The sequence below is a fragment of the Varanus komodoensis genome, unplaced genomic scaffold (genome assembly GCF_004798865.1).
Source record: "Varanus komodoensis strain SLA01 unplaced genomic scaffold, ASM479886v1 scaffold22, whole genome shotgun sequence".
Classification (NCBI taxonomy): Eukaryota; Metazoa; Chordata; class Lepidosauria; order Squamata; family Varanidae; genus Varanus; species Varanus komodoensis.
This window is the reverse complement of record NW_025335606.1, coordinates 9,987,685-10,013,353: the sequence shown is the minus strand read 5'-3', so window position 1 is coordinate 10,013,353 and position 25,669 is coordinate 9,987,685. Positions and strand designations below refer to the sequence as shown.

Below are 25,669 nucleotides of genomic sequence, written 5' to 3'. Positions count from 1 at the left end.
AATACTGTCACTGACATACACGGAGTATTTGGCTGCAGAAGGCTGAATGTATTGCAGGTGGGAACAGAGACCAAATATACCTCTAGAAATTCGCTTCTGAATTCAGATGGGCAAACCTGTTAATTTCAGTATCTCTCAGTTGTACATTGTGTGAGTCCTCAGTTTGTTCCATCTCCACATCAATTCACAACTTCAACAAAACAAGATGAAAAATAAAAATAGAAGCCTTTGGAGACATTATTGTGTATATTATTTCTCATACATTTTTGCACACAAGGTTGCTTAAAACATTTTTGCAATCAGTTTCCCCTTTTATAATATTTTTATATTCTTTTCCCCTTTTTTATGCAAATATGTACCCATGTATATATTTTTGAGTATACTGGAGTCTTCGATTGGCTTTTTTTTTTTTTTTTTTTTGGCTGAGAAGTGCAAACACCAAAATATAACTATACTTTGTTCCAAACACTGATTTCCGAAGAGTGAATTTGTTCTCATTAAAATGAAAACTGAACACAATTCTCCCCTTTATCTGCTTCTGAAGACCATGAGAGTACTGTTTCCAATGCATTAGAACCCCTTCTGTTCATTTCTCCCAGCAAATAATGACACCAGCAATTAAAAGTATTAATAATTTGCAGTGTTCCCCACGTTCTATTCCCACCAGGCATACTTAGGGGTTGGGTAGATAACAGCACCACTTCACTTGGGCTGAAAGTTCTCATTACAGCTAATAACAGTGGACGAACTTACAAAAGGGAAGAACCAAGAGGCCTAACTTACAGGTTACCGTGTGCCATCCTGGGCAACTTTTATCTTTTTAATCACATATGGCACTCACATACCTGGCAATTGAACTTTTTCTATGAGTAAAGCACCCACACAGGAATAGTTATAACTAAAAATATCTCTGTTTCAAAGGGTTTTTTTTAAAAGAAGGTTAATTCTAGGATGAGGATCTAATCAGTTTCGCTTTATTCCAGATTTTAATGGGAAGGAGCATTGTGTGTTACATGACTTTACACTCTTATTATATATGTTTAGCGCAAACAGGAATTTTCATTCGTACAGTTAACAATGTCCAATTCAAGGATGAAAGCTGAAGCCTCCTTGAGTTTTTTTCCTTTTTTTTCTTTCGTGAGAGTGCCCTGCTCCAAAAATTTCTTTGTCTGCGCGCACACACACACACACTGATTACACAAACACACATGCAGTACAAGTCAGCCTACTCTGCTTCTGCTGCCAGAAAAAGAGAAGAGTCAGAATGCCACCAGGAGGTGGTCAGCCGGGAGGCCAAACCACAAAGTGCAATTCCTAGAGCACCATTCTGAATGGCCACTCTAGCTTCTGCACTCTGCGATTAGTTGTACATGAACATGTCTGCTTGTCATTTTTCTCCTTTCTGCAGCAGCATGAAATTGTGCCATGGACTGCAGTGAGAAAGAGAGGATGTATACCATCTTTTATTTTCCTCTGATTTATGTTGCTACAATATGTCCTTCTTCCTATCTCTTCCTCCTTCCCACCTTTCCATGGGTCAGAAAACCAACTGCTACCATATCTGCGGTTATGGGAGTAGAGGGTGAAGTATTTGCTGTGGCAGTTTGTATCTTGCCACCCTTCCCATTAATTATACCCCCTGAAAGTTTAACAGGCTTAATTTTTAGAAGGAAAGTCAAATTTGGTGGTTGACTTCTCTGGGGACTGTAGTAATTCAGCTGAGAGATGAAGGAAGTTGCATTTTTGAATGTGCCCTCAAGTGAAGCAAAACCCTGCCCCGTAGAAACGGCGCATCAGCTAGTCGCGAACTCCTATCACTGTTGTGACCGTTACGTGGACCGTGAGGTTTTTCTAATTCTTAACAGCATTGAAAAACGGTGGCTTTTTCACATCTTGCTTTTTGAAATGGCGTCATCCGAGAACTCGCCAGTCAGATTCTGCTGAATGTGTTGGCCAACCCACGGAGTTGAGGCACATGGGCACCGACATAAAGCATCGATGTAATCACCGTGGTTTAAAATATCTCAATAAGCTGTTTGACTGAGGGCTCGAAGGCAATCCTTTCTTGTGCTTTTTGAGCTTCTCAGGAGTTCTGCTGGCTTGAATTTTGGAAATGGGCTCCTGGCCTTTCCATTCCACCAACAACTCCTTCTGTATCTCTGCAGGTAACTCAGAAAAGGTCTTGGGATCAACAGAAGACGGCAGGTCCAGCTTGGGACCTTCTTTCCCACTGGCACAATGTGAGGGCCCATCATCTGGCTGCAACTTTTCTGGGTGTTCCCGCCCCTCTGGGGTACCAGTCCAGAGAAGAGAGGGTGGAGATAGCGCTGGGGACAAATCGTTATCATCCACAGGATCTGCATGTTCGGTGAGCTCTCCAGCAGTCTCGAGAGGGCTGTGTTGAGGAACAAAGCGCCTGGAAGCACAACCATCCATAGTCTGTGGCAGCTTCTCACTGGTGGGTTCAAAAGCCAAAGCACTAAAGTTTTGACGGGTTCTTCCAGAATGCGAAGGAGCGCAGCTGGTTTTGTCCTGTGCCCTGTCTGCCAATTCCTCCCTCCAGGGAGGTAATGTCTGATGCAAAGGGGTTGCTGCAGTATCTCTTTCCTCTTTTTGGCTAGATAAGATTTCTTCCTTAATGTCCTTTGGAAGCTGATTAAACACATCATAGTCAATGCCAGCAGGAAGCAAGTGAGCCGGGAATTCAGGAATGTTGGTTTCTTTTGGGAGGCTTGTGGTCTCCAGCGAAGCTTTTACACTTCTTGCATTTCTGGCCTCTGGTAAGTCTTCACAAATATCCACCTGACCTGCTGGAGTTGCATGTTGTACATTCATATTTTCCATTTTCTGAAATACAAAGGATGAAAAACATTTCACATAGTGAAAAAGATGATTGCAGCAAATGGCTGACCCATCCCTGCAGTTACTCTTTCTCCATGTGGCAGTAATTTAGGACCATGTTTGAATAAGTCCAAGATCTGTTAGTCCATAAACATTATTACTGATCCGCAAATACTCTGCTGTCTGGTTGCTTGGACAAGCTTCTTGTGCACCATAGGTGACCAGGCAACCAGCTCCTTTAGAGCCTTCTCATCTGCAAACTTAGTACTATGAATGGCGTCCTGATGACTTTCACTTGGATCCAATATTAGCTGACAATTGTTGAAAGCAATTATGGTGAGAACCACTAGGTTAATACGGTATTTGAAGGGGGTTTTGACAGATTCAGAGAGGATAGGTTATTAAAGGGCATTAGGACATCTCCAGGTTCAGGGACGGTATATGTCTCAACGCAAGTGATGGGAGAAACAACAGGGAAAAGCATGGTCTCCTTGTGGGCTTCCCAGAACCTTTGGTCCATTCCAGTAGAGCTCAGCTTATGTTAAAGCCAAGTACAACGCACCAAAAAAGGCTGACTTCAGTAGGTCTTACTGCCTAGTTACTCTGTCTGGGCCTGGAGTCAGAGGCATTTTATATTGCCCCGGGGCTCTACTCCAGCCAAGTCCCACAATGCTGTTGGTGATATAGCATACCTTTGGCTTCGAGAAGATCGCCAGTATGGAGCAGTGGCGAGAGTGTTAGCCTGGGACTGGGGAGAACTGGGTTCTAGTCCCACCTGGCCATGAAGCTCACAGGGTGAGCTTGAGCCAGTCATGGACTCACAGCCTAACCTACCTCATAGGGTTGTTCTGAGGATAAAATGGAGAACAGGAGAAAGACCTTGTATGCCATCTTGTGTCCCTTGCAGAGGAAATGGCAGTATATAATGATGATGATACTGATAAATAATAAAAAACAGGTTAGATCCCTGGCATCTGCAATCATCTGCAGTAGCAGAGGAACGCTTAGTTAAGATTTTGAATGGCTATTGCTAAACCTGCCCTGTGGCCCTTGTCAATATCAGAATTTTTAGCCCCATCCCAAGTGTGGGTTTCTTCAAAGGTTTTCTCCAGCCATTCAAGCAAATCTGCTACAGTACCACTGCCACAATTATCAATTTCTGCAGGATTTCTCCCCTGGGATTTAGCTCCTGAACTGTCTGTTTCTACAGAAGCTGCCGTCTTCAACTCAGGATCAGGTAGCAGATAATGATGATCTCCTTCTGCCTGAAACCTTGAAGAGCGACTTCCAGGGTAGGAATACTCAAGGGTTTTGTTCGGTTCCCATTTATAAGCAAGCCAACCTAATCTGTACCCCTGAGAAAACTGATGGATCAGAGTCTTTCTCCTACATATTTTCAGCCGTTCATCTCTGGGAGCCCCTGCTGTATGTTTACATTTAAAAGTAATTATGGGGGAAATGGCTACTGTACAAAAACACAAGCATTGTAAGGACAAGACAAAAATACAGTGAAGTACTTGGTTTTGCAACACTGTTCCTAAAACCTGGGATAAAGGAAAATTAATCTGCAAAAAATTGCAGCTATCTTTTTTTAAAGGCAAGTTCTTGTCTTTTTCAGACAATTTTGTGCAAACATGATTCTGCTCTTGTGCGTTCCTTTGGACCATAAAGTACCTTAAGTGATGGAGATGCAGAGGGCTCTAAAAGAAAAACGGAACGGAAAGGAAAGGAAAAAGTTTTGAACTTACACGAACAAGTTTCTCACTGCTTGAAGAAGGTGACGGCCTGGTTAGATAAAACCCAATAGAGTGCTTGGCAGAGGCAGGAGGGTCCTTGAAGTTGGAGAAGCAGACGTTCAAAAGAGTTATATAAAACGGACCTTTCACGTTGATCATCTTGTATAACAGTTGCATAAGGAGACCAACCAGGTGTGTCTTAACACTGGAGTCATCTGGAGACAAACATGGAAATTGAACATGGAAAACCATCAATGCAGTTGCTTCTTATACTGTACCACACAAAACCTGGACCAAAATTCCAGCATGGATCCTGCATTGTGCTTTTGGGGGTGAGCCTTCCCAATACGAATCAGGACCAAAACAGATACTAATTTACAGCCAGAAGTAACAGCTACATGGCTGCTTCCCCCATGTTTATTCTGCAGTAGGTGCAGGGGCCCCAATCTAGAACTTAAGAATCTACACATCCTCACACCAGGGTCCTGACCTGGGTTGCTCCCAGCCCCTGCCCCAGCACCAGCTGCGTAATAATTAAAAAAAAAAGACACCACTGTTAGATATGGATTTAAAACAACGTGTGTTTTGGTCTTTTGCTGGCAAGATGGCATTGAATGTTCAATTGCTCAGAGAAGTTTTGGCAGCCCAGGTTTTGGGAAGGAATGGAAAATCCTCAGATTGGCTGAGATGTAACGCCTCATTTACAGCAGAGTAAAAGCCAGGCCTGGAGAAAAGAGGGAACTTTGACAAGAATTCCATTCATTCCACTTTGGGGCGAGGAGTCTTAGACCTGCTAGGGATGTATGAATTTTATTAAACCCAATTCATTTGTTTTGAAGATTGTTTTGCAGATCTTCAGACCTCTTTTGTTCTGTTGTTCTCTCACTGGTGGAATTATTATTTTTTATCCAGAATCTATTTCTATTTGTGCTTCTTGACATTAATGCTAATGTACACACCTACAAATTCACAGTACTTGATGTGAATTAGCACATTAACTCATGCAGACTAGCACATGTTTTGCAGAATGTGCATTAGTGTTAAGGCACACTTGTGCTAATGCACAAGTGCACGATTTTGTTCACATCTCTGTTGTTTTGCAAGTGTCTGGAATCTTTGTGATTCAGAATAAGCTGGCCCACTGCTGGATCTGCAGGCCAGATTCCGGGAACTTTGAATTCGTTGCAACCCACTGCGGATTTCTCCAGTGGGTGCACAAGCACCAAGCATACTGGGGAATAGTTTCCCTGTCGAATAAATGCCGTTTTACCCAGTTGCCTCCTTCTCACTGGTTGCCTATTCGCTACTGAATCAGGTTTAAGGTTCATGTACTACTGCAGAAAGCCCTTAAACAAGGTGGGACCCAGCTACCCCAGGGAACTCTTTCTTCATTATCCTTCTCTCTGGTTACTGAGGTGATCCGATGGGATGCTCCTGGTGGTTCTGCATGGACATTCTGGAGTCCACCTGAAGAAGAACCTTCTGTGGAACCCCCTTTCTCTGGAGGCCAGGCAGGTTCCAACACTGCGTAGCTTCTGGTACCTCCTGGAAACACCATTATTCTAGAAGCTTCTTTGATTGGCCTGCCATAGTTTATATTCCACTTTTTATATAGTGCTTTATTCTTTTTATTGTTCTGGAATCTGTTTAGATGTGGAGATGAAAAAATATAAATGTTGAAAAAATAAAGGGGGGGCAGATGAGAATGGGGGTGTTTGTCGGCTGTCCCTCTTAGGGCAAAGGCCAAGCACCATGTGGAGAGCTTACCAGTTCCAATCCTCTGGATCACATGAGGTGGAATCGGGCACTGCCGGCTCTCCCGATTAAGCCATTGCTTGGCAGCAGAAATCTGGCGAATGGTTAATTTTATTGTATGTGGCTTTCTACCATCCTTGTGCAACCTGGTAAAAAAGAGAGGAGTAGAGAGGAGAGGGGTAGAGAGGAGAGGCATGTCCATCTCTCAGAACTGTCAAAAAACTACATTAAAATCAGGAAATCGTCAGAAAATAAGTGTTCAAGGAAAGATTGTGCAACCATCTCAGAAGGTTGGATTGAGGCTCCGGCTAGGCTGGGACTGGCCTGCTGGTCTGAGATGTGGCACCCCGCCTTAACAATTGGCAAATATATTATGGCAGAAAAGTCTGTGTTCTCTAGTCCCCATTCCTCGGTGGACTGCACGCCATGAAAGTTTATGCCATAACAAATATGCTAGTCCCTAAGGTGCCAGTGAAACCCACTTCAATAAAACTGTTACCATATGCTGAGGCATATCTGATAGTGCATTCAGCTGGCCAGTGGCTAAGTTCCCTTGTCCTTGCGGAAGGGAAGGTTGCCCTCAGTCTAAATCTCAAACAGGCGGTGATCTGACCAGGATGAAGGGAAAGATTCAGCCTTCCCACCTTCAGATCAGCATCTCCATGACCAGCTGAAAAAAGCAAGTGGGCTCTGCTACTTGTTCTGGAGCAATGATATGCTGGGGTGCTCCTATGATTGTCGCGGAGGCCATGAAAGCTGAGTGGAGCATGGACATTGACCTCCTCCAAAACTGGTTACCCGAGGGACCTCAGCATCACATCCAAGATGGTCTCTGTCGGCTCAGATAGGAGACTGCTAGGCAGTGGGTAGTTCTTGGGTGGCACACCAGCAGAATCCCCGGGTCTGTCTTGATGCAAACCCTCCAGACTTGCAGTCAGGCAGGGAGCCTGGAGAAGAGGACTTATACAGACCAGGGCTAGCCTGCTTCCTGGGCCTCAAGCTGGCCCTGATACTGAGCCAAGTGCCCAGAGACCAGTTCCTCCCTGTCCTCCCATCCAAGTCTTGCTTAGCCATGCCAGATCAGCCACATCATGGATAAGGGAGGTCTTATTCTGCACTGGTCGGGCATTGAAAAGCTGCATCTGGAGCCCCAAGGGCAGGCTGGTAGGACAGCCACCCAACTGGCAGGTGCAGGCAGGACTGGCACATGGCACCACTGCTCATTGCAAAGCCAACGTCCTCTTTTCCTGCTAGCCCTCCTCCCAGGGCGATCTCTCACTCCATGTCCCACCATGCTGACTGCTTCAACACCCACCCCCCGCTTGGCCCCAGGCACATACTCAAGCCCTAAGAAAGAAACCAACCCCCCACCAAAGATGTTGAGCAACCAAACTGGCCAAGGTATTATGGGAGTGGCCCTTACGTTTCTCTACAAGCGGGTGGCCCTGTTTGGTGTGCTCTGTTCTGATGGCATTGTTTCTGAGGCCGTTCCACTTCTGGGCTGGCAGAGAAAGGCCCTTCCAGCATCAGGCACATGGCTGGCATTTTCAGCCAACTAGGGAGGTCCACCCATCTCGCAAACTATGCCAGCTTCACTCAGGTAGCAGGGCAACGGTCGAGCACACAGAAGGCAACCAACTGGGTTAGGAATGGGCAGGTGGTAAGCAGCCAGCTCACTTCCCCGCAGTGTCCCTCTTCTGCGGCTTCAAGTCCTCTACTACTACTACTAAGTAGTAGTAGTAGTAGCATTAGCAATGATGATAATCCCTATGAATACACTTCTGTTCATATATGCTTCTGAATAACATTATCATATTATCACACTGTATTACACATATACCGCTTCTCACTGAAATTAATAGTCACCTGTCAAAAAGATTAGTTAGCAGCGTTTCCATTCTCTTTCTCACTTCGGCTTCAGAAGAACACTTTTTAAAGGAGTCCTCGTCACTAATGGACTGCAAAGTATTTTTAAAATAAAACAATACATTACTATTATTACAAGTGGGGCAAATGAATGCAGAACTTATAAAAGAGGAAGGAAATTACAGATCTATAAATTCGTCCTTGGCTGATTTCCTACCCAGTTGTACTTCCTCCCGAAGGGTTCATATTGTGTTCACCATGAAATCATCTTTGAAATAGCACAGGGTGGGGAATGAACAAAGGTCAGTTTCCTGATGGATCGCTGTCTTGATTCAAGCAGTATCAAATGGCCTGTCATTATGGGATAGGCAGGCACTTGTGTGCCAGATGCATTTACTGCAAGAAACTGTTGGTCCCCATCCATGTCCGTGTGCATGGAGGATTCTCCTAAGGGATTCCTCTTAGTGAACCTGGAGCCACTTCCATAGCCCCACTGAGATGGGAGAAAGTTTTTAAAAAGGCTATTTCAAGAGGGTGGAACCTCGGCCCACTTCCTGCACGATAAGCACAGAAGCTCCAGAACCTCAACCTGTGTTGTTCGTTGGTCGCAGACGTTGTGGTGCAGTGTTTAGGAATGCTGGCCTGGGACTCAGGAGGCCTGGTTCTGGTCCCTGCTCAGCCATGGAACCAGCTGGGTGACTTTGGGTGAATCACCTCGCAGGATTGCTGTTGTGGGAATAAGACTGAGAGTGGGAGAAGGGGAATTTTGTAAGCTGGTTTAAGTTTGCTCTATGGAAAAAGCAGGATATAAATCAAATAAATAAATACACAGCTGAAGAAAGGGCTGTGTATTTATTTGAACTTCAAAGAAGCTCTTGCTGGCATCAGTGCAGCACCCTTGAAATGCAAATAGCATTTCCATTGTACAAAAAAGGAGACATTAATTGCATTGATGCCATTAGCAGCATGTCTAGCTGACAGCAAGGAATAGCAGACTCACTGCTTGAATCCGATGCCCTAAGATTCGATTCAATTCATATTCTCTGCACCCGAGAGCCAGTGGTCACATGGTGGTTAGAAGAATGGGACTGGGACTCGGGATCTGGGTTCTAGTCCCTGCTCAGCATGGAGCTCATTGGATGACTTTGGGCCAGCCCCAGACTCAGCATAACCTACCTCACAGGGTTGTTGTTGTGGGGATGAGGCAGACAGCAGCAGGAGGAGAATGATGTAAGCTGATTTGAGTACTTTAAAGGGAAAAAGGCAAGATATAAATCTAATAAATAAAATACTAATACATGACAGAGAATGCTATTAAGAGACTGTTGGAGGGAGGATCTGGGTTTTCGTTCCCCAGTTAGCCATGGAGTTTGTGGGGTGGCTTTGGATCAGGCCCTCACTCTGAACCTCACCTACCTTGCAGGGTTGTTGTGTGGATTACATGGATAGGAGGAGGATCATGTAGCTGCTTTGGGGTCCTCATCAGAGGAAAATTGTAGAATATCATTACAGCAATACATAATAATTACAGCAATAGGATCCTGTAAAGATGCATCTTCTGACATACCTGAGGACTCCTTGATGGAGTGACTGGAGAGTCATCTTCTCCCCTGCTGAGTTTCTGGATGTGTTGTGCAGTCAGAACCCCCAGCTCTCTTGCCAGCATCTCAGAGGAACATGTCTGGAGGTCACTCACCGTGTGAAGTCCCAGTGCCATGAGCCGCTTCGCAGTTCTAGGGCCAATGCCTGTGCGAGGAAAATAATTATAAGCAGCAGAGTTTTCCAGCTGTGAAAAGCTGAGGGGCCCACATCTTTTAGGGAGGTGGAGAGACCCTTCCATTGAGATCAGGCCCTGGCCTTGTTAGTCTCAGCAGCCGTATTCCAGGGATTCTGCTAGAAGATTTTCCAGCCAAAGCTAGAGATGAGAGGAGTGACCTTGGAAGCAGCTGCATGCAGCGGTTATGCTCTACCTCTGAGCCAGAGACCTTAATTCTTGGAGGACTTGAACTGGGAGGGCCTAGGTAAAGGCACAGACAATAAAAGCTGAAATCCCTCCAAGTTTCTGAGACCAGCATTCTTATTCAGATATGCACAGATAAATGCACTCCAAACAAAGGCAAGGCAATCTGCAGCCATCTTACCAGGCACCTTCCGTAAGAGGCCGAGGTTGACCATCAGGTCCTGCCGACCCTCAGGCAAAAGAACAGTTTGTTGGTTCGGTTTAAAGATTCCGGTCACCAGCTTGGAGAGTAATTTATTGGTGGCTATTCCTGCGCAGCCAGTAAGGCCCAGTCTGTTGTACATGGCTTCTCTCATTTCTGCTGCGATCTGTGATCCCACTGCTAACCTTCTATGTGTTGGGTCATGTAAATCGACAGCTGGGAAGCAAACAGAGGACATTACCCTGAGCTGTAGTTAACAGACCAATCATTGTTTAGCACACCAGACACTTTGCATTCAAAGAAAACTAGCCACATTCAAACTGTGATTAATGATCCTGGCTTGTTTCCCATTTTGGACATACAACAGACTGGCATTCATCTCAAAATGGAAGCAAATAATTCCAGTCCTCGCATAGTCACCTACGGGGGAAAACAAGAAGGAAAATGCACACCTCAGGCTATTAACAATGAATCATCGAAAAGCAGCTGGAAAACCATACAAGGCTTCCAAGCTGTGAGCTGCCCTTGCAGTATATGAAGTAGAAATTTTGGAGTAATTCAACTTTTTGGCCTTGCCATGGCCTCTTTGGGGTTCCAGAACAGCCATCACCTATTTTGCATGGCAGCTGTGGACTTGCCCATTCTAGTCCAGGGGTGTAGGAATTCAGACCTGGGGGCTAAATCTGCCCCCTGGGATTCCAAAGAGGGCCATGCCCCTTCCCCTGATTCAATTGCCTTTCCCCCTGCCACCAATCCATTGGTGGTCTCCAGATTTTGTGTGCTGTTTTCTCCATCCATAAGGGCTGAAATGTTTTTCTAAGGCTTCTTGGGGCAAGAGGAATTTTACAATAAAATATGTTGGCATCTTGTCCCACTCACCACTGAAGCTCAGCTCCCAAGAGCTTCAGCGAAGTGCAATTTGGACTGCAAATCCATGTACAAGTCAATGCCAACAACTGATCCAGATAGTTCTAGGCAAATCAAATAGTTGCACATGGGTACAATTTATGTGCCAGTGTGGTGTAGTGGTTAAGAGTACGGGACTGGGATGCAGGAGAGCTGGGTTTGGTCCCTGCTTAGCCATGGAGCCAACTGGGTGACTTTGGGCCAGTCTCAGCCCAACCTACTTCACAGGGTTGTTGGGAGAATACTTGTAAGCCACTTTTGAGTTTTTAGAAAGAAAAAAGGTGGGAAAGGTGGGATATAAATCTAATAAATATATAAAAACTGTCACCCAGGCATGTGAACAAGTACATGTGGTAAAAACTAGCGTTGGGATGAACACTTTTGCAGTCTATCCCTCCAGGATCTGCAGATATCTTCCCGTGCTCAGTCCAGTCCTGCAAAGCGAGCTCAGCCAAGAGGAATCCTGCGCATGTTCAGGAACCCCTGGTCACCCAGCTGGCAAACTTCCCCATCTGCAACTGCCAGCAGCTCCCCTCTTCCATATTCCCAGGACTTCTCCTCCACCTGCTGATGTTGGCAGCAGCGGGCACTGCTTGTGCAGCATTTGGCACCCCGTTCCTTGGGAGCACCCCATAAATGCTGGCACACTCACCAGGAGCTGACTCTGAGCTCCTGCAAGGTGGACTGGAGTCTGGGGAGTTGAGCCCAGGGACCTGTTGGATTCCCACCCCCAAATGGATGCTCGAACATCCCTAGGAACAACCATACCGACACCACCGGTGGACTGAAACCAACGTACTAATCATTACCTATCCACAGGGGACTTTGGGAATCGCAGGTTTGGGAAGCAATCTCAGGCTAAGCCATGGTTCTTTATTGTTGTGGAGCGCAACAGGGCAACTGAAGAGGCCAAGACCAGTTTAGAAGCTTGTCATGTCAGTGAGCAGCACCCTTTCCCAAACAGGCTACTGGATGCTGAGTGGGAAGAAGTTACTGGTCAGCCTGCACCAGTGTAAGTAACTTGAAAGGCCCAGTGTCCAGGTATACATGTAATTTTAACCCAGGGTTTAGTGTTAGGTGCACAAATCTTATTTATGTATTAATTAATTAATTACATTTATATCCCGTCCTATTGCTTCAAGTGCTCAGGACAGCTTACAGATCTTGGCCTTGGCATTCCCCCCTCTTGCCCTTAGAGCAGCTGAGAGAGGGCAGGAAGGATCTGCTTCCATTTCCAAATGAATGCCACTCTGTCGATACATCCAAACCAGGAAACAAGCCAGGATCATTAACCACAGTTTGAAGTTGGCTTGTTTTAATAAACTGTATAAAGACACCAGCCACCAAGTGTCTCAGTGCACTTCAGACAAACCACAGTTTTAGTCTAAATATAGTATGAGTGGAGTTACTGGGAAGTCTGTGTTGCCGACTGGGCTCACATGTCACGACTAGCAACCTTGTGTGCTTACCACGGTTCGGGATGTTTCACCTCGATGCACCTCAGGACCACGATGGTGACTCTCCTCCCTCCTGCCAGCTCCTTCCCTCTCTGTCCTCCAGGCAGAGTCCCAGGAGACACCGTGGGAAGGAATTAGACTTCCCTCTTTGACAATTGCATTTGGCTCACTGAGCCGGCAAGCCACCTCTGCTGAGCAAACAGGGCTGATGCCTGCAGCAGAGCAGAGGGGACAGACGACAGAGAGCCCCCGCTGCATGCTCGGGCAGACCGGGGTGGGGGGATCAGCTGGACAGCACCATGGAAAAGAGCAGTGCCACTTCGCAGGTTCCCCCACATCTGCCTGAGTGAATCCGTTGGACAGCATTTCCTCCAACTGGGCACAGCTGCCCAACTGTATCTTGCCCTCCTCCTCACGCCCTTGAGGGGCTTCCCGTAGGTGCATGTGGTTGGGGGCAGTGGGGAATCAGATGATCTGTCTCCCTTAAGGGCAGCCCCACATAAGAGCACTGCAAGAATCCTGAGGTCATCAGCTGTGCCTGAGAGGGGGCAGGAACTGGTGAACCAATCAGAGATGGTAAAAGATGCTCCAAGCTGTTGCTGTCTCCTGAGATTCCACTGACAGTGATGGAGCCAGGAGAGCCCCCAGTCTATGCACCTGATCTTTCTGAAGGCATGCAGCCCTCTCCAGACCAGGTAACCAACCCATCTCCAGAACTCAGGGCGACTCACCCACAGGGCTTCCTATATAAGAACTACCTGCAAAACTGTACAGAAGATGAAGCACGAAAGCAGAATTCCTGTTCCCATTAAGACTGCAATACATCTTCATGTTCAATGTGGATAAGCGCAAGGTCTTGCACTTGGGGCATAGGAATGGGCGTCATAAGTACAGGTTAGGAGACAAGCGGCTTTCAACACTTGTGAAAGGGACCTTGGGGTGCTGGTCGACTGCAGGCTAAACATGAGTCAGCAGTGTGACAGCAGCAGTCAAGAGGGCAAATGCCACCCTTGGTTGCATGGCCAGAAGTGTGGCTTCTAGTTCGAGAGAGGTATTATTGCCACTCTGTACGACTCTGGTGCACCCGCAACTGGAGTATTGTGTTCAGTTCTGGGCTCCACATTACAGGAAGGATATAGCCAGGTTAGAGTCAGTGCAGTGTAGGGCCACAAGGACAGTGGCCGGATTGCAGGGAAAGCCGTAGGAGGCGAGACTGAGGGAACTGGGTCTTTTCAGCATGGAGAAGAGACTCCGAGGGGATCTGCTGGCGACATACAGGTATGTGAGGGGGTGTCACATGGAGGTGGGTAGAGACCTGCAGAGGAAGGCAGGATGCGCTCCAATGGAGCCAATCTCAAGGAACCAAGGTTCAGTTTGGATGCCAGGAAGACTTCCTGTTAGTTAGGACCCCAAGTATGGAATGCGCTTCCACGGGAGGTGGTTGAGGCCCCATCAGTGAGGGTGTTCAAGGATAGGCTGGACATGCACATAGTAGGCATGTCATGAGTGGAGCTAGCTGGGGTCAGGGGTCAGACTAGATGGCCTGGGAGACCCCTTCTGACTCGCTCTTTTTCTATGTTCTATGTTTCATTTACCTCACTTCAGTGTTATTCTGTATCATGAACGCTCTTTGTCCTGTGCAATAATACTCATGTAGATTTGGTCAAAAAAGTACTTACTCTGATTTTTATATACATGGCCAGGGCAAGAGATTGCAGAGAAATCTTTTTTCCACTGCTCCAGTCTCATTTTGACCATGTCGGTGACATCCACAAAATTTTCATCTAACCCAAGCCTTTCCACCAGTGGAGTAAACTCTTCCAATAATGCTGTAAATAAAAGCAAGCACACACACACAAACCATGTAACTGAGTTAATGTCTGTGTTCATACAACACGACAAGCAACCCTGCTGGGCTACCATAGTTCATGGTTTTGTAGCATGATCTGCCTGACAAATGATTAAGTGGTTTCTACTTTACTGTGGTTTCAATCTCCTCCACTGAGTCTTCCCACTGCTGGCAGATAAACACTTTCATCTGCCACTGGAAAGAGAACCTGGCCCACATGAGCCTCTGTGGAGAGTGTAAAGAGATGTTAGGTATTTACCTCAAGTAAATTAAGTTACTTAGGTTAATGTATTTTCATGTTGCAAAGATGGGGTGTCACAACACAGAAGGCCCTGCCCTGAGTCCTCACTTGTCTTAAGCAGCAAAAGGACCTTCAGTGACAACCTCTATATCCTAATAAAGTGCCAAACATAGAGGATGCCGGGGGACGCCCACTCAATAACATGCAAGACATCTTCGTCGCAAGCCCTGTCCAAATGCTCAAGAATTGTGCAAGAAACAGGAGTCTGTCATTGGGTACTGATTTTTCTATTGTTTTAATGTATTTCTTTTTATGTGCTATATTAATATTTTATTATAGAATCCTATGCATGTTCGGACAGAAAAGTCTTAAGATTCCCAACATGGCTAACGGAAGAATGCTAGGACTTGGGAGACTTTCCTTCTGTGTCAATGTCAATAGGATTTCATCCTGCAGGTTTGATATAAACAAACAAACTGCTCCCAGCTGCATGTAGACGCTTTATTCAACTAAACACATTTCGAGGAGCATGCTGAAAAATGCCCTCACTTCTAGGTCATATTACATCACAGTGTACCTCTATGACATAATCACCATGGAACTTGGGCCATTTATATCTTGATATAACTTGGGCAGCCTCTTTCCAGTTGACTTCTTGCACTACCATAAAGTGTGGGAAGAAGGAGAGAGGCATATCCAGAGTGAAACATGCAAGCTGTTTTCACATCTGGACCTTGTGAATCATCTGGTCAAAGCCAAACCAAAAAAATAAGCATTATATTGCCATCACCAACATTGTATTCAAGAATACAGAGATGATACCTGTAAACTTGTAAGACATTTCTCTATATTTTGTCAGATCCTCTCCATTAACCAGCACCAGATCTGGGCACTGATTTATTGCGTCTTTCACTGACATAAGTTTCTTGAGTCCACAATTCCTAGCTTCATAACTGCAGGTGACTAACAGGAATTTCTGGTGCACACCTGGGGAAAGGCAAATATATAAGCCAAAAAGAAAAATCCATCTCAAGTGTTTCACATTCCAAGTATATTTCAATCATTTTCACAGTAATGTTTCATTTGTTAAAATGACAGTGGCATCGTATTTGTTTACTAAGAAGGAAGTCACACTTGGTTCAACAGGCATTAGCCCTAGCAAGTGTCTAAGACTGCAGCCTTAGAGACTCACAGATTGTTTAAGGACTGTAGCCAAAAATGAAATGGCTAATGAAAATGCAGTACCACATTAACAGACAGACTACGGATATTTGGCAAATGCAGAAGTCATTTTATTTAAACTCTTTGGTAACAGCAAAATATTTACTTGGAAAAATAGCAAGAAGTTCTCTCACTAGTTAGGAGAGTTTAGGAGAGAGCTTCCAGAAGGACTGTGGTGATAGTCTGTTGCAGCAAACACAACCAAGAATCCTTAGAGTACTATAAGAGTCTTGGTTCATTCAGGTAAGGAAGTCTAAGCAGCTCTTTTTGAGCTCGACCTTGTAGGCAGTGACTTACCAACTTTCAAAGCGGCTATTAAAAAAGAATCCATATTTCCCTGCACTGCTTTTTTAGCTCCCATGGAACTGGGCCTCTGTCAACAGAAGAGACTCACGTTTGGCTATATAGCAACTCATTTGACAGCACTCAAAGATATCACTGAGGTTCAAATGCCTGCTAGTCAGGAGAAGCAAGTGTGTCAGCCTGGGGGCATAATCCAATGTGTGTTTAGACAGACAAAAGTCCCACATCTCCCAGCATTCCCCAGCTAGCATAGCTACCTGGGGCATTTAGGGAATTATAGGGCCTTTTTGTGAAAGGCTGGTCTCTTCCTCATCTTCTTCCCCCTTCCAAGCAGCTCAAGACAACAGGCTTATGACTAGTCTTTATTATGTTAGGCTAGACATGCACATGATAGGCATGTAATGAGTGGAGCCAGCTAGAGCTGGGGGTCAGACTAGATGGCCCAGGAGGTCCCTTCTGGCTCGCTCTGTTTCTTTGTTGAAGTGGGCCAACAACGCTGGCTTGGGGTACACAAAGAGCATTGAGGAGGTCATTGGTAAAAGATACCAGACAAGCTGCGAAGCCAGCTAATTATACAGATTAATGCTCATGTCAAGAAGCTCATTCCATACTGAATCCCTCTCCTTTCCCCACCAAACAGAGTAAGCTGTACCCTCAGGGAGGTTCCCACCACTCCTGGGCGAGGTTGTGGGAAGGTTAGACACTTCTCAGTTGGCATGTTCTCTTGATCTGAAATCAAACATTGAACTAACCATGTTACATCCCCCTGCCTGCTCGACAGTGCCAGCCCCAGAACCAGAGGTGGCCTGCATCTCACCAGCTGCTTGGCTCACCTTGGGGCCTGCTGGCCGTAGCATTTCAGCTAAGCATTCCAACCACACCTTCTCTTCCAATTCAGAGATAAACATCTTGGAAAACTCAATTTTGGGAGAAGCAGGACCTGTCCCTAAACTGTTCTCTGGTCTAAAGGTACCTAGGGTGGCACTCAAAGATTACCAAGAACAACCCACTGTACAAAGCAAACGGGGATATCAGGGGTTGGATCCATACTTAGTCATGCTTAGAGCAGCCCTGTTGCAATCAATGGATCCAATAATAACTATAAATGTCTTTGCTCATTGATCTCAATGGATCTACTCGAAGTATAACTAAGTCTGGATCACACCCAGTTCTTTGCACTAGTCAACAAGAACCGCTGAACCAGTACAAGACCAAGTACTGTTTTCTTGATTTAGATGGAACTCTAAATTACTTACCACTGATTTCCAAAAGAAAAGAATTAGAGAATGCAAGCACAGCCACAGGGTTCGATCCAGGTCCTTCATTTCACCAGTGGAAGGTGTCCTTCCACTGGGGGAACAAAGGATTTTGATCCAGCCCTAGTTTAAATGCACATCTTGAAGAGTGTTCAAAAACAAAATGTACAGTCACCTAATGGTTTGCCTCTTAATGCAGGATTGCAGATCATTTCCACCTGCGCATAAAAACAATCCAGGTCCAGGTGCACAATGATTCGGTGCTTAGCATGCGCTGCTGATACCATTTTGTCACGATGGTGAGCTGCAAGAAGAATGTAGCATTTTACAAGCTACCAGATGTAACTGACGTTGCTACTGTTTTATGGGATTTCCTTCTCTGCTTGTAAGAGCAGGAAGCCACACTACAGGAAAAAGAAGTTTTTCTTGGCACAGACATAAATGGTACTAGTGGCGATGGTGGGTTTCCTCTTGCTAAGTGTGTGTTTAATGACATGAGAGCAATGGATGGGGGAATGGCAAATTGGGACACACAGAGTTCCCAAACCACTATTCCAATGAAAGCAACTCTGCACAGCTGCCTAATCACCAATGGATACTGAACCTGTTGCCAGACAACAAAAGGAGGGGGCAATACTATCAAAATGAACTTTACAGGTTCTATTGCATGCAATTTCTAAGACCCTTCCATGTAAAAATGTTTTAAGAATAATTCCATGTAACATTTAAAATTCCTTTTAAAAATACCAAGAGTGTTTAGTTAATTAGCACCCGCAGGACAGGTTGACTCCCCCCCCCCCCAAAAAAAAATCCAAGTGGGCAGTTTAAAACTATAGTAAATAGATAAATAAGGCTGTGCACTCCAAAATAAAATTTGGACTACCCCATAATATTACATCACCAAAATTGGAGGTCTCGGCTCTTCAATTGTTGGGTCAGGCAAAAGTTAATCTCCTCTCATGGAGAACATATTCCTGGAAGTGTGAGTATCATTTGGAGTGCTGTTATTTATTTATTAATTTTCTAACCTGCCCCATAGCCATAAGGCTCTCTTGGGGTCACCTCACCTGTTCTTATTTCTGCTTGCCATCTGTGGTCATCGCACACGCATGTGCACTGAGCAAAAATGATAGTTTCCAACAGAGGCAATTGTGGGGGAGAGCCCAAAGTTTACCTTGGAGGGCAGGGATGCCTCACCTCTAGGTCCCAATTTTAATTCCCTGCTTGAGCTCCAATTTGGACATGTGCACAGCTAATGAATGGAAACAAGCGACCTGGAGACTCGTCCCACTCCATTCCATGGGGGGATGTGCTACGGCTTCAGAGTTTCAAAAAGCAGAGCAACCCTTCGGCGCAACAGTCAAGCTAAGGGTGCAAACTTCTAAGGAGGGAAGGATGTTGTCCTCTGCAAAGGACGTGAATGGATTTACGTGAGCACCTGGGGGCTGCTTCTATATTTTCCCCAATGTTTGCTGCTTCCTCCCACCACTTCACCCTCTGCCTGGCTTGGAGAGTGGCCACGGCAACCCCATTTGGCTCCTCTGTCTCCACTCTGTGTGCCACAGAACACAAGCCAACTCGGTGCACACTGGTGCAGACCAACTTAGGACCTAAACAGACATGACTGCCAAAGTGCGCCTGGCAGCCGTGCCTTCTTGGCATTTTTTCTAGAGGAGGCACGGGAGCCCACTCTGGATCGCGAACACGCCACCACTCATGTTAAATCCCAGTCTGGATTGGGGTCCCTGCACCCACTTTAGACTAATACTTTAAAAAGGCATAGATGCCACATACAAATTTACAGTGCAATCTTATGCATGCCTACTCAGAAGTATTCTCCACTCAATCCAGTGGGAGTTACTCCCAGGTAAAAGTGCATATCAATTTGCAGCCTTAACGACTTTCTTCTATAGCTGAGGGCAGAAGGTACATGAAGTTTAAAAGCGAGGTCCTGCATCCAAAAATTAAGAGACACGCCACCGTATCTTAAAGCCCGCCACAGCGCCCCGTATTCCGACGACCTCTTATCCCGTGTTGCCTGTTCTAGCATCCATTCCCTGCCTCTTTTCCTAACGTAAGTGACGATCGAGTCCCGCCGGCCTTAATCCCATGCCAGCCCCGCGGAGCCCCATGTTCACCAAGCACAACAGGAGCAGGGGAAGCGGCTTCTGACTCTTAACCAGAGTGGCGGGCTGGTTTCCGGGCCGCTTCGCGCCGATCTCGGTGGAAGGGGACGGGGGTGGGAAGGCGGGGAGGAGCCCTGCTCGTCCGCTCGTATTTACACGGGGCTCTTTGCCAAGCAGCACGAGAACGCCTCCAAGGCTCGCCGCTGGCCTGCGGGAAAAGCCACTCCGGCTCGGCCGCCGCCTCGTCCTCCTCGGAGCTCTCCATGGCGCGCCGCGACTGCAGCGACCGGGCGCCGACTCCGCCCCGGAATCCCGGCTGGCTGCGGCGGGCGAGCCGGCCCCGGAGGCGGGGCGACGAGGGACGGCTCCGCCGCCATCCCGCCCTCCCTGCGCGCTGGGCGCTCTGGGGCTGGGCGTGCGGTCGGGGTGCTGCTGCTATGTGCCGTCCAGTATTCACCGCCCTATCGCCACCCTACGAATGCACGTCCTCCAAAATGCCGTCTGAGAGCCCTGCTCGGCTCTTGTAAACTCCAGTCTGGACTCACAGTGTAGATGCACACAAATTATTAGAAGCACCACCTGCTCCTGCCTCAAGATTTTTTTTCCCAGGCCTGGTCCCAGTATCAGCTGAGTTGGCACTAGAGTCAGAGTCTTTTCAGCAGCGGCCCCATATTTCTGGAAAGTCCCAAGTTCTCTTTGGATCCCCCTTTATTAGCTTTCAGACATGCCTTGAAAACATTCTGTTTTGATCTGTTAAGCATTTCTTTCTAGAATTCTTTTGCTGTTTTTAACTGTTCGTGCAGTTTGCTCTGCTGAGAAGTTTAGTGCTTTTAGACTTAGTTTTGCAAAGGTTATTAAAGGCACAGCTGAATGAAGCACCTTGGAATGGCTTTGCTCTGAAAGGTGGTACATGAATGCCAAAAATAAATGTTGAAAACTCTCTCTGTGTTATTCATCTCTGCACAATAATTTATAGGACCTACCACCTTTCTGTTGCTGTTAGTGAAATAAACCTGCTGAAGATCTCTTGGAAATCCGAAGCGGACTTCGGTTTATCTTCTCCCTGCCCCTGGTTTGGAGTATCAGAATAGCTCTTTGTGTGTTCTGTGTGTGTGTGAGAGAGGGGGGGGGGTGTCGACAGAATAGTTCCTTTCACTACTGATTTTAACCTACCCACAGAGTCTAGAAGAAAAAGCTTTCTGTCTGAGTTGTCTCTGATATGAAATCGCTTCATCTAATCCTCAATGTATGGGAGAAGTTCATGACGAGGAAGTAGCAACAGAAGAGCATTCTGCATGTGCTCAAAGGCACTGGTCACATAACTCCAGGGGGATATGCAGTAATAATTTTGACTAGCCATGGAATGCCTGATTCACTTGTGAATCACATGATATGCATTTGCTAATGTACTTTATATCCAAGATGTCTTCAGACCAGTTAAATCATGACTTTTTAAACATTTTTTGCCCAATTAAATTTACATATTCCACTGTGTGCTAAACTTGTTCTGGGAGGGGGGAGGAAAAGGAGGGGCTTCTCGGGGCTGGGGGAGGGGCTAATCATTAGCAAAACGGTTTACTAATGTGCATGTATAGAGGTGTGAATCTGAGTAAGAGAAACTTCTCACATTGCTTCAAATGCTGGGTGAAGAATGACTAGCTGGAAAGTGCCACATCCATGTCTACTCAGAAGTAAACCACACTGCCTTCAATAGCTCTTCTGAGAATGTCATGACAGGGGAGAAGAAGGGGGTTGCTTTAGCTTTCAGGAAGGAAAGGTTCTTTTCTTTTTAAAACCTTTGCTGCTTTGTACCAGTCGACATGCACATCATGGATACTTTTTTTTTAAAAAGGGCCGTTTCTTTGCACTTACCTGCTTCCCAGATTTCCATTTCTCTTGCGCTTGCATTGGTGCGTGACACAAGATCACATTTTCAACACAATGGAAACCGTGCCGTATTCAGTAGGGCCCCCAACCGTGGCAAAGGCATTTGGCGTAACTAGCATGACTCGGAAGGGGCTGTGGTCTAGATCCCTCTGCTGACCCCCCGGCTGAGCCAGGCATCCAGGTCTCGGCTGGAGCTGAGTCCTGAACGCATGTAGAACAGCCTCATGAGACACACACTTACTCAGAAGCAATTTTCACTGCCTACTGTGAGACTTGAGTCTCACTTGGGGACTCTGGACTTCCCCTAACTCCTACCATCTCCAGCACGTTTAATATAATTTAATATAAGTCAAATTTCTCTGATGTGGCACCCTCCGAATTTATCCTGCTGGCTGGGGATGGTGGGATTTGTAGGCCAACACATGTTGCTGCTATAGGTTGTTAGGGTCTACCATCCTTTCCCCTCCACCACCAGTTTCCTTTGTTGACTCCTCAACAGCGCTGCAGCATTTGGTAGGCCCTGTGAGACTTTGCGATTCCCTCCCCCATTCTTTTACTTAATTTACAAACATGCTGCTGCACAATTTGGGAACTGTTACCTTTGCTGGGAGATGGGGACCATTTTGCTTCTAAAGGGACATGCATTCAGCTGCCCAAGCTTGCTTTAAGGCAAGGCTGAGGAATCTCAGGGTTGGGGTTTTCCTGTCTTTTGTGAATTCCTTCCCTCATGCAAATAATGAAATATTTTTCCACAGGGTTAGCTACTGACTGATCAGATGCACGGTTAGACACAAAAAAATCCCAACGATGCACAGGACTGCACCTTTAAATTCTTTGTAGTATTTTGCTCCTGTCCCCTTTTGCCTACGGCTCTGCAATTAAATTTTGCTCTCAGGCTGAAAGTGGTTCAACACCTCTGCAATAGAGGGGATGTCATACCTACTTAAAAGCATGCTTTCTGGGGACCAGTCTTATCCTTACTTTGCAAAGAACCAAGCCCATGTTAATTGACAATGAACATGCTTTCAGTGGATAGGGAACAAGGATGATCCGGAGACTGGTGGCAAAGCCCTTTGAGGAAAGACTGAGAGAACCGGGCATCTTCTCCAGCCTCAAGGAGAGAAGCACTCTACAAGTACCCGAATAGCAGTTGTGAAGAGAACGGACAGGAGCTCTTGTTCATTCCAGAGTGCAGGACACAGAAAAATGGAAAGAAACCAGATTTAGACTAGACATCAGGAAGAATTGCCTCACTGCCAGAGCAGTACAACAATGGAACCTACTACCTGGAGAAACTGTCGGCTCTCAAAAAGCATCATTTTCAAAACATTCAAAAAGCATCTGGATAGCCATCTGAGTGGGATAGTGTAGCTTAGTGTCCTGCAATAGCAGGGGGTTCAACCCCAAGGCCTTTGGGCCCCTTCCAGCTCTACTACTCAGTAACTCTACTTTGCCAAGGGGTTTCTCCCCAGGCTGCTCTGGAGTTACTGGAGAAGAGGCACGGTTAGATTTTCAGGATAAGACAAGAGGCTGTGACCTTTTGTCCTTAGTGAATGCAGACTTTGGTTTTAGGACACAATCACTACCACCACTGTCAAGGTTGTACGACTATGACCACTGAATGCAAGTTCATTGCACACCCTTCTTGTCTTCCCTGTTGGCATGTTGTGCAACTCTTACTGCAGTCCTTCCTGAATGGGGTCCTTCGCAGTTGCTTCTTGCACATCTGGTACTTTCCCGACTTCGCTGATCCCCAGATCACTTCATTCATATGAATAAGTAGAATGCAGTCTCTTTTGGAACATCTGGAAATGTCTCCAGGGATGGAAAAGAGTACAGGGAACGGTAGTACCAATGCTCGTCCTATGTAGACATGCATGTTTGTTCCAGAGGGTCTCCTCTTTGTCGGCCGAACATGGGATGCCAGTCATAAATAGCAGTATTATTATTATGTTGCTCTTGTATCCCACCCTTTTTCCTCTAGGCAGGAACTCAAGACAGCTTACCTAGCAGCATTTGATCCTCACAACAACCCTGCAAGGTAAGTTTGGCTGAGAGTGACTGGCCCAAAGTTACCCAAGGGACTTCATGGCCGAGTGGGGACTGGAACCCAGACCTCTTGAGTCCCCAGCCCAGTGATGTGACTGCCACACTATCCTAGCTCTAGAAGGTTGTATTCTGCTAATGCTTGACAAGCTCATGAATGTAAGAAAGTTTCACACTGGGGCAACGTCTTTATTATACCAGCCAAAAGATCACCAAAGACACCAAAGCTTTCAAGATCTCAAGGTATAACGAAAAGCAAACACACACTGTGATTTCACCATCAAAGACCCGTTCCTTGGTGTCTCCTGCCACAGCAGACCTCACTGAGGAACACCTTGCTGGGGCTAGTAGATTGGAAAGGTTGTACATTTGGGGTGATCTTTTGGTTCATTAAAAATTTTACACTAATGAGGATTTTGGAATTATCACTATATATATTGCTATGTTCTTTCCAGGAAACGGGTGCTGCAAGTACAGAACAGTTCCAGGGATCAGTCCCACAGGACAAATACATACACTTGCATAGGCTAATTTACACATGCCTGACAGTCCCCCCCCCCCCCCGTGTGTGTGTCTTTGTAGGTCTCCCCCATTTGCTAAAAAGGATGTGTGGACAGAGAAGAAGAGGGCATTTGAGTTCAGAGAAAAAACACCTTTGGGCACACAGAGCCAAGGCTGCGGCGGGAGGAGGTGAAGCCAAGTGTGTGGAAAAACCAGCTAATTCAGTGGGATGAGATGCAACAGGGCAACTGTACTTCCACTTCAGCTTGTGCCCCTGGACCAGTTCAGGTCTCCACATGAAAAAGGGGGCTCCAGCTCTCGTGGACCAGCCGTCCAAACGGCCTCTGCTAGGGAACAGCAGCACTACAGGTTCAGAATGAAACTTTCAAACCAGGAAACAACACCTCATCTTCAAGCTGATACACCGAATTCCCTGGTTTGCCCGAAGCTACCCAGCCTCTCCTTTGACACATTGTCTCCTGTGAATCCCAAGGGGCCATTGTGGGCGCACGGGGAAAGAAAAGCCCCGGAAGGCTTTCGCGAGTGGAACTTTTGCCTGCCTGCTCCATCGCCTGGCGTACCTGGCTGAAGAGCGCTTTCACCGCTCAGGACGGCTTACGGGGTCAACATGTGGCTGGCGCAGGAGGATGCCCCCGCCGGCTCTTCCGTGCAGGAAATGCGGAACGCGTCACATGGCTCCGTCCCCCATTGGTTGTGCACCGCAGCTCCGGCCTGAGGCCAGCCGCGCTGCACCCAGGCCGATTCTTTGCTAAAATTAGGTGTCCGGGGCGGGCTGTTGGTTTCCCCAGAGCCGCTGCTCTTCGGGGAAGCATGACTCGGCTCTGAGCATCTGGTGTCTCTTCAGTGGCCGGGGAAGGAAGCCGCTCTGCACACGTTCTGAGGCGCTGCCTGAAAGTTACGCTCTTTCGCTTTCTCCTGTCAGTCTCCGTTCTTAACTCCAGTTGTGCCGCCCCCTGGATGGCCGGCAGGGAGGCATCGCGGAAAAGTCCGAGCGGCCTCCGCAGGCATGCCGTTCCCCAGCCGTGTGGGATCCGCGGCTCCTCGCTAGGGGAGGTGGGGCGCCGTCCCGCACAGCTGCGGAGGCAATGCCTGCGAGGGCCAACTCTCTTCCCCCTTGGAAGCGCGCACGCCTGAGCGCTAAGCAAGAGGCGAAAGCCACTCTGCACACGCTTAGAGGCGCTGCCGCCCCTCGTCTTGCCGGTCTGAGGCCCCAGCGTCGCGCGAATCAGCGTCGGGCAGCGCTGCTGGTTCCCGGACGACGATCCCCGCCCGGCGCGGGGACACCTCCTCCTGTGCCGACGCGCGCCGGGCCGGGCCGGGCCGGGCCGGGCCAGCGCTGGGGCTTTCGCTTCGCTGGTCCGCGCCGCTCCCCGCCTCCGTCCCCGACGTAAGGAACCACGTCGCGCGGGAGGCGGCCGCGGCCGGGCGGCGCCCGCCCCGCGCGTCGCCGCTCCAGTCTCCGGCGCGCGGCGGGCGGGGCGGGGGCGGCGCGGGG

The 25,669-nt window shown here is 47.2% G+C and overlaps 1 protein-coding gene across 3 annotated transcripts; it reads right to left on the bottom strand.

The window, feature by feature from the left end:
• Positions 1–227: 227 nt before the first annotated feature.
• POLI (DNA polymerase iota) lies at positions 228–25,448 on the bottom strand. 3 transcript variants are annotated; one of them, XM_044431554.1, is made up of 10 exons: positions 24,735–25,448; positions 17,769–17,897; positions 15,636–15,800; positions 14,403–14,552; positions 10,340–10,576; positions 9,766–9,944; positions 8,199–8,290; positions 6,345–6,478; positions 4,590–4,792; positions 228–2,847 (listed from the first exon to the last, which is right to left on the bottom strand). In XM_044431554.1, the coding sequence occupies exons 2-10, from the start codon at positions 17,878–17,880 to the stop codon at positions 2,005–2,007; spliced, it is 2,115 nt and encodes a 704-aa protein (XP_044287489.1). In that variant the 5' UTR covers positions 17,881–17,897; positions 24,735–25,448; the 3' UTR covers positions 228–2,004. The 3 variants fall into 3 exon arrangements, with proteins under 3 accessions (XP_044287489.1, XP_044287487.1, XP_044287488.1); XM_044431552.1 differs by lacking the exon at positions 24,735–25,448 and adding an exon at positions 19,876–19,998; XM_044431553.1 differs by lacking the exon at positions 24,735–25,448 and adding an exon at positions 19,732–19,952.
• Positions 25,449–25,669: the final 221 nt, after the last annotated feature.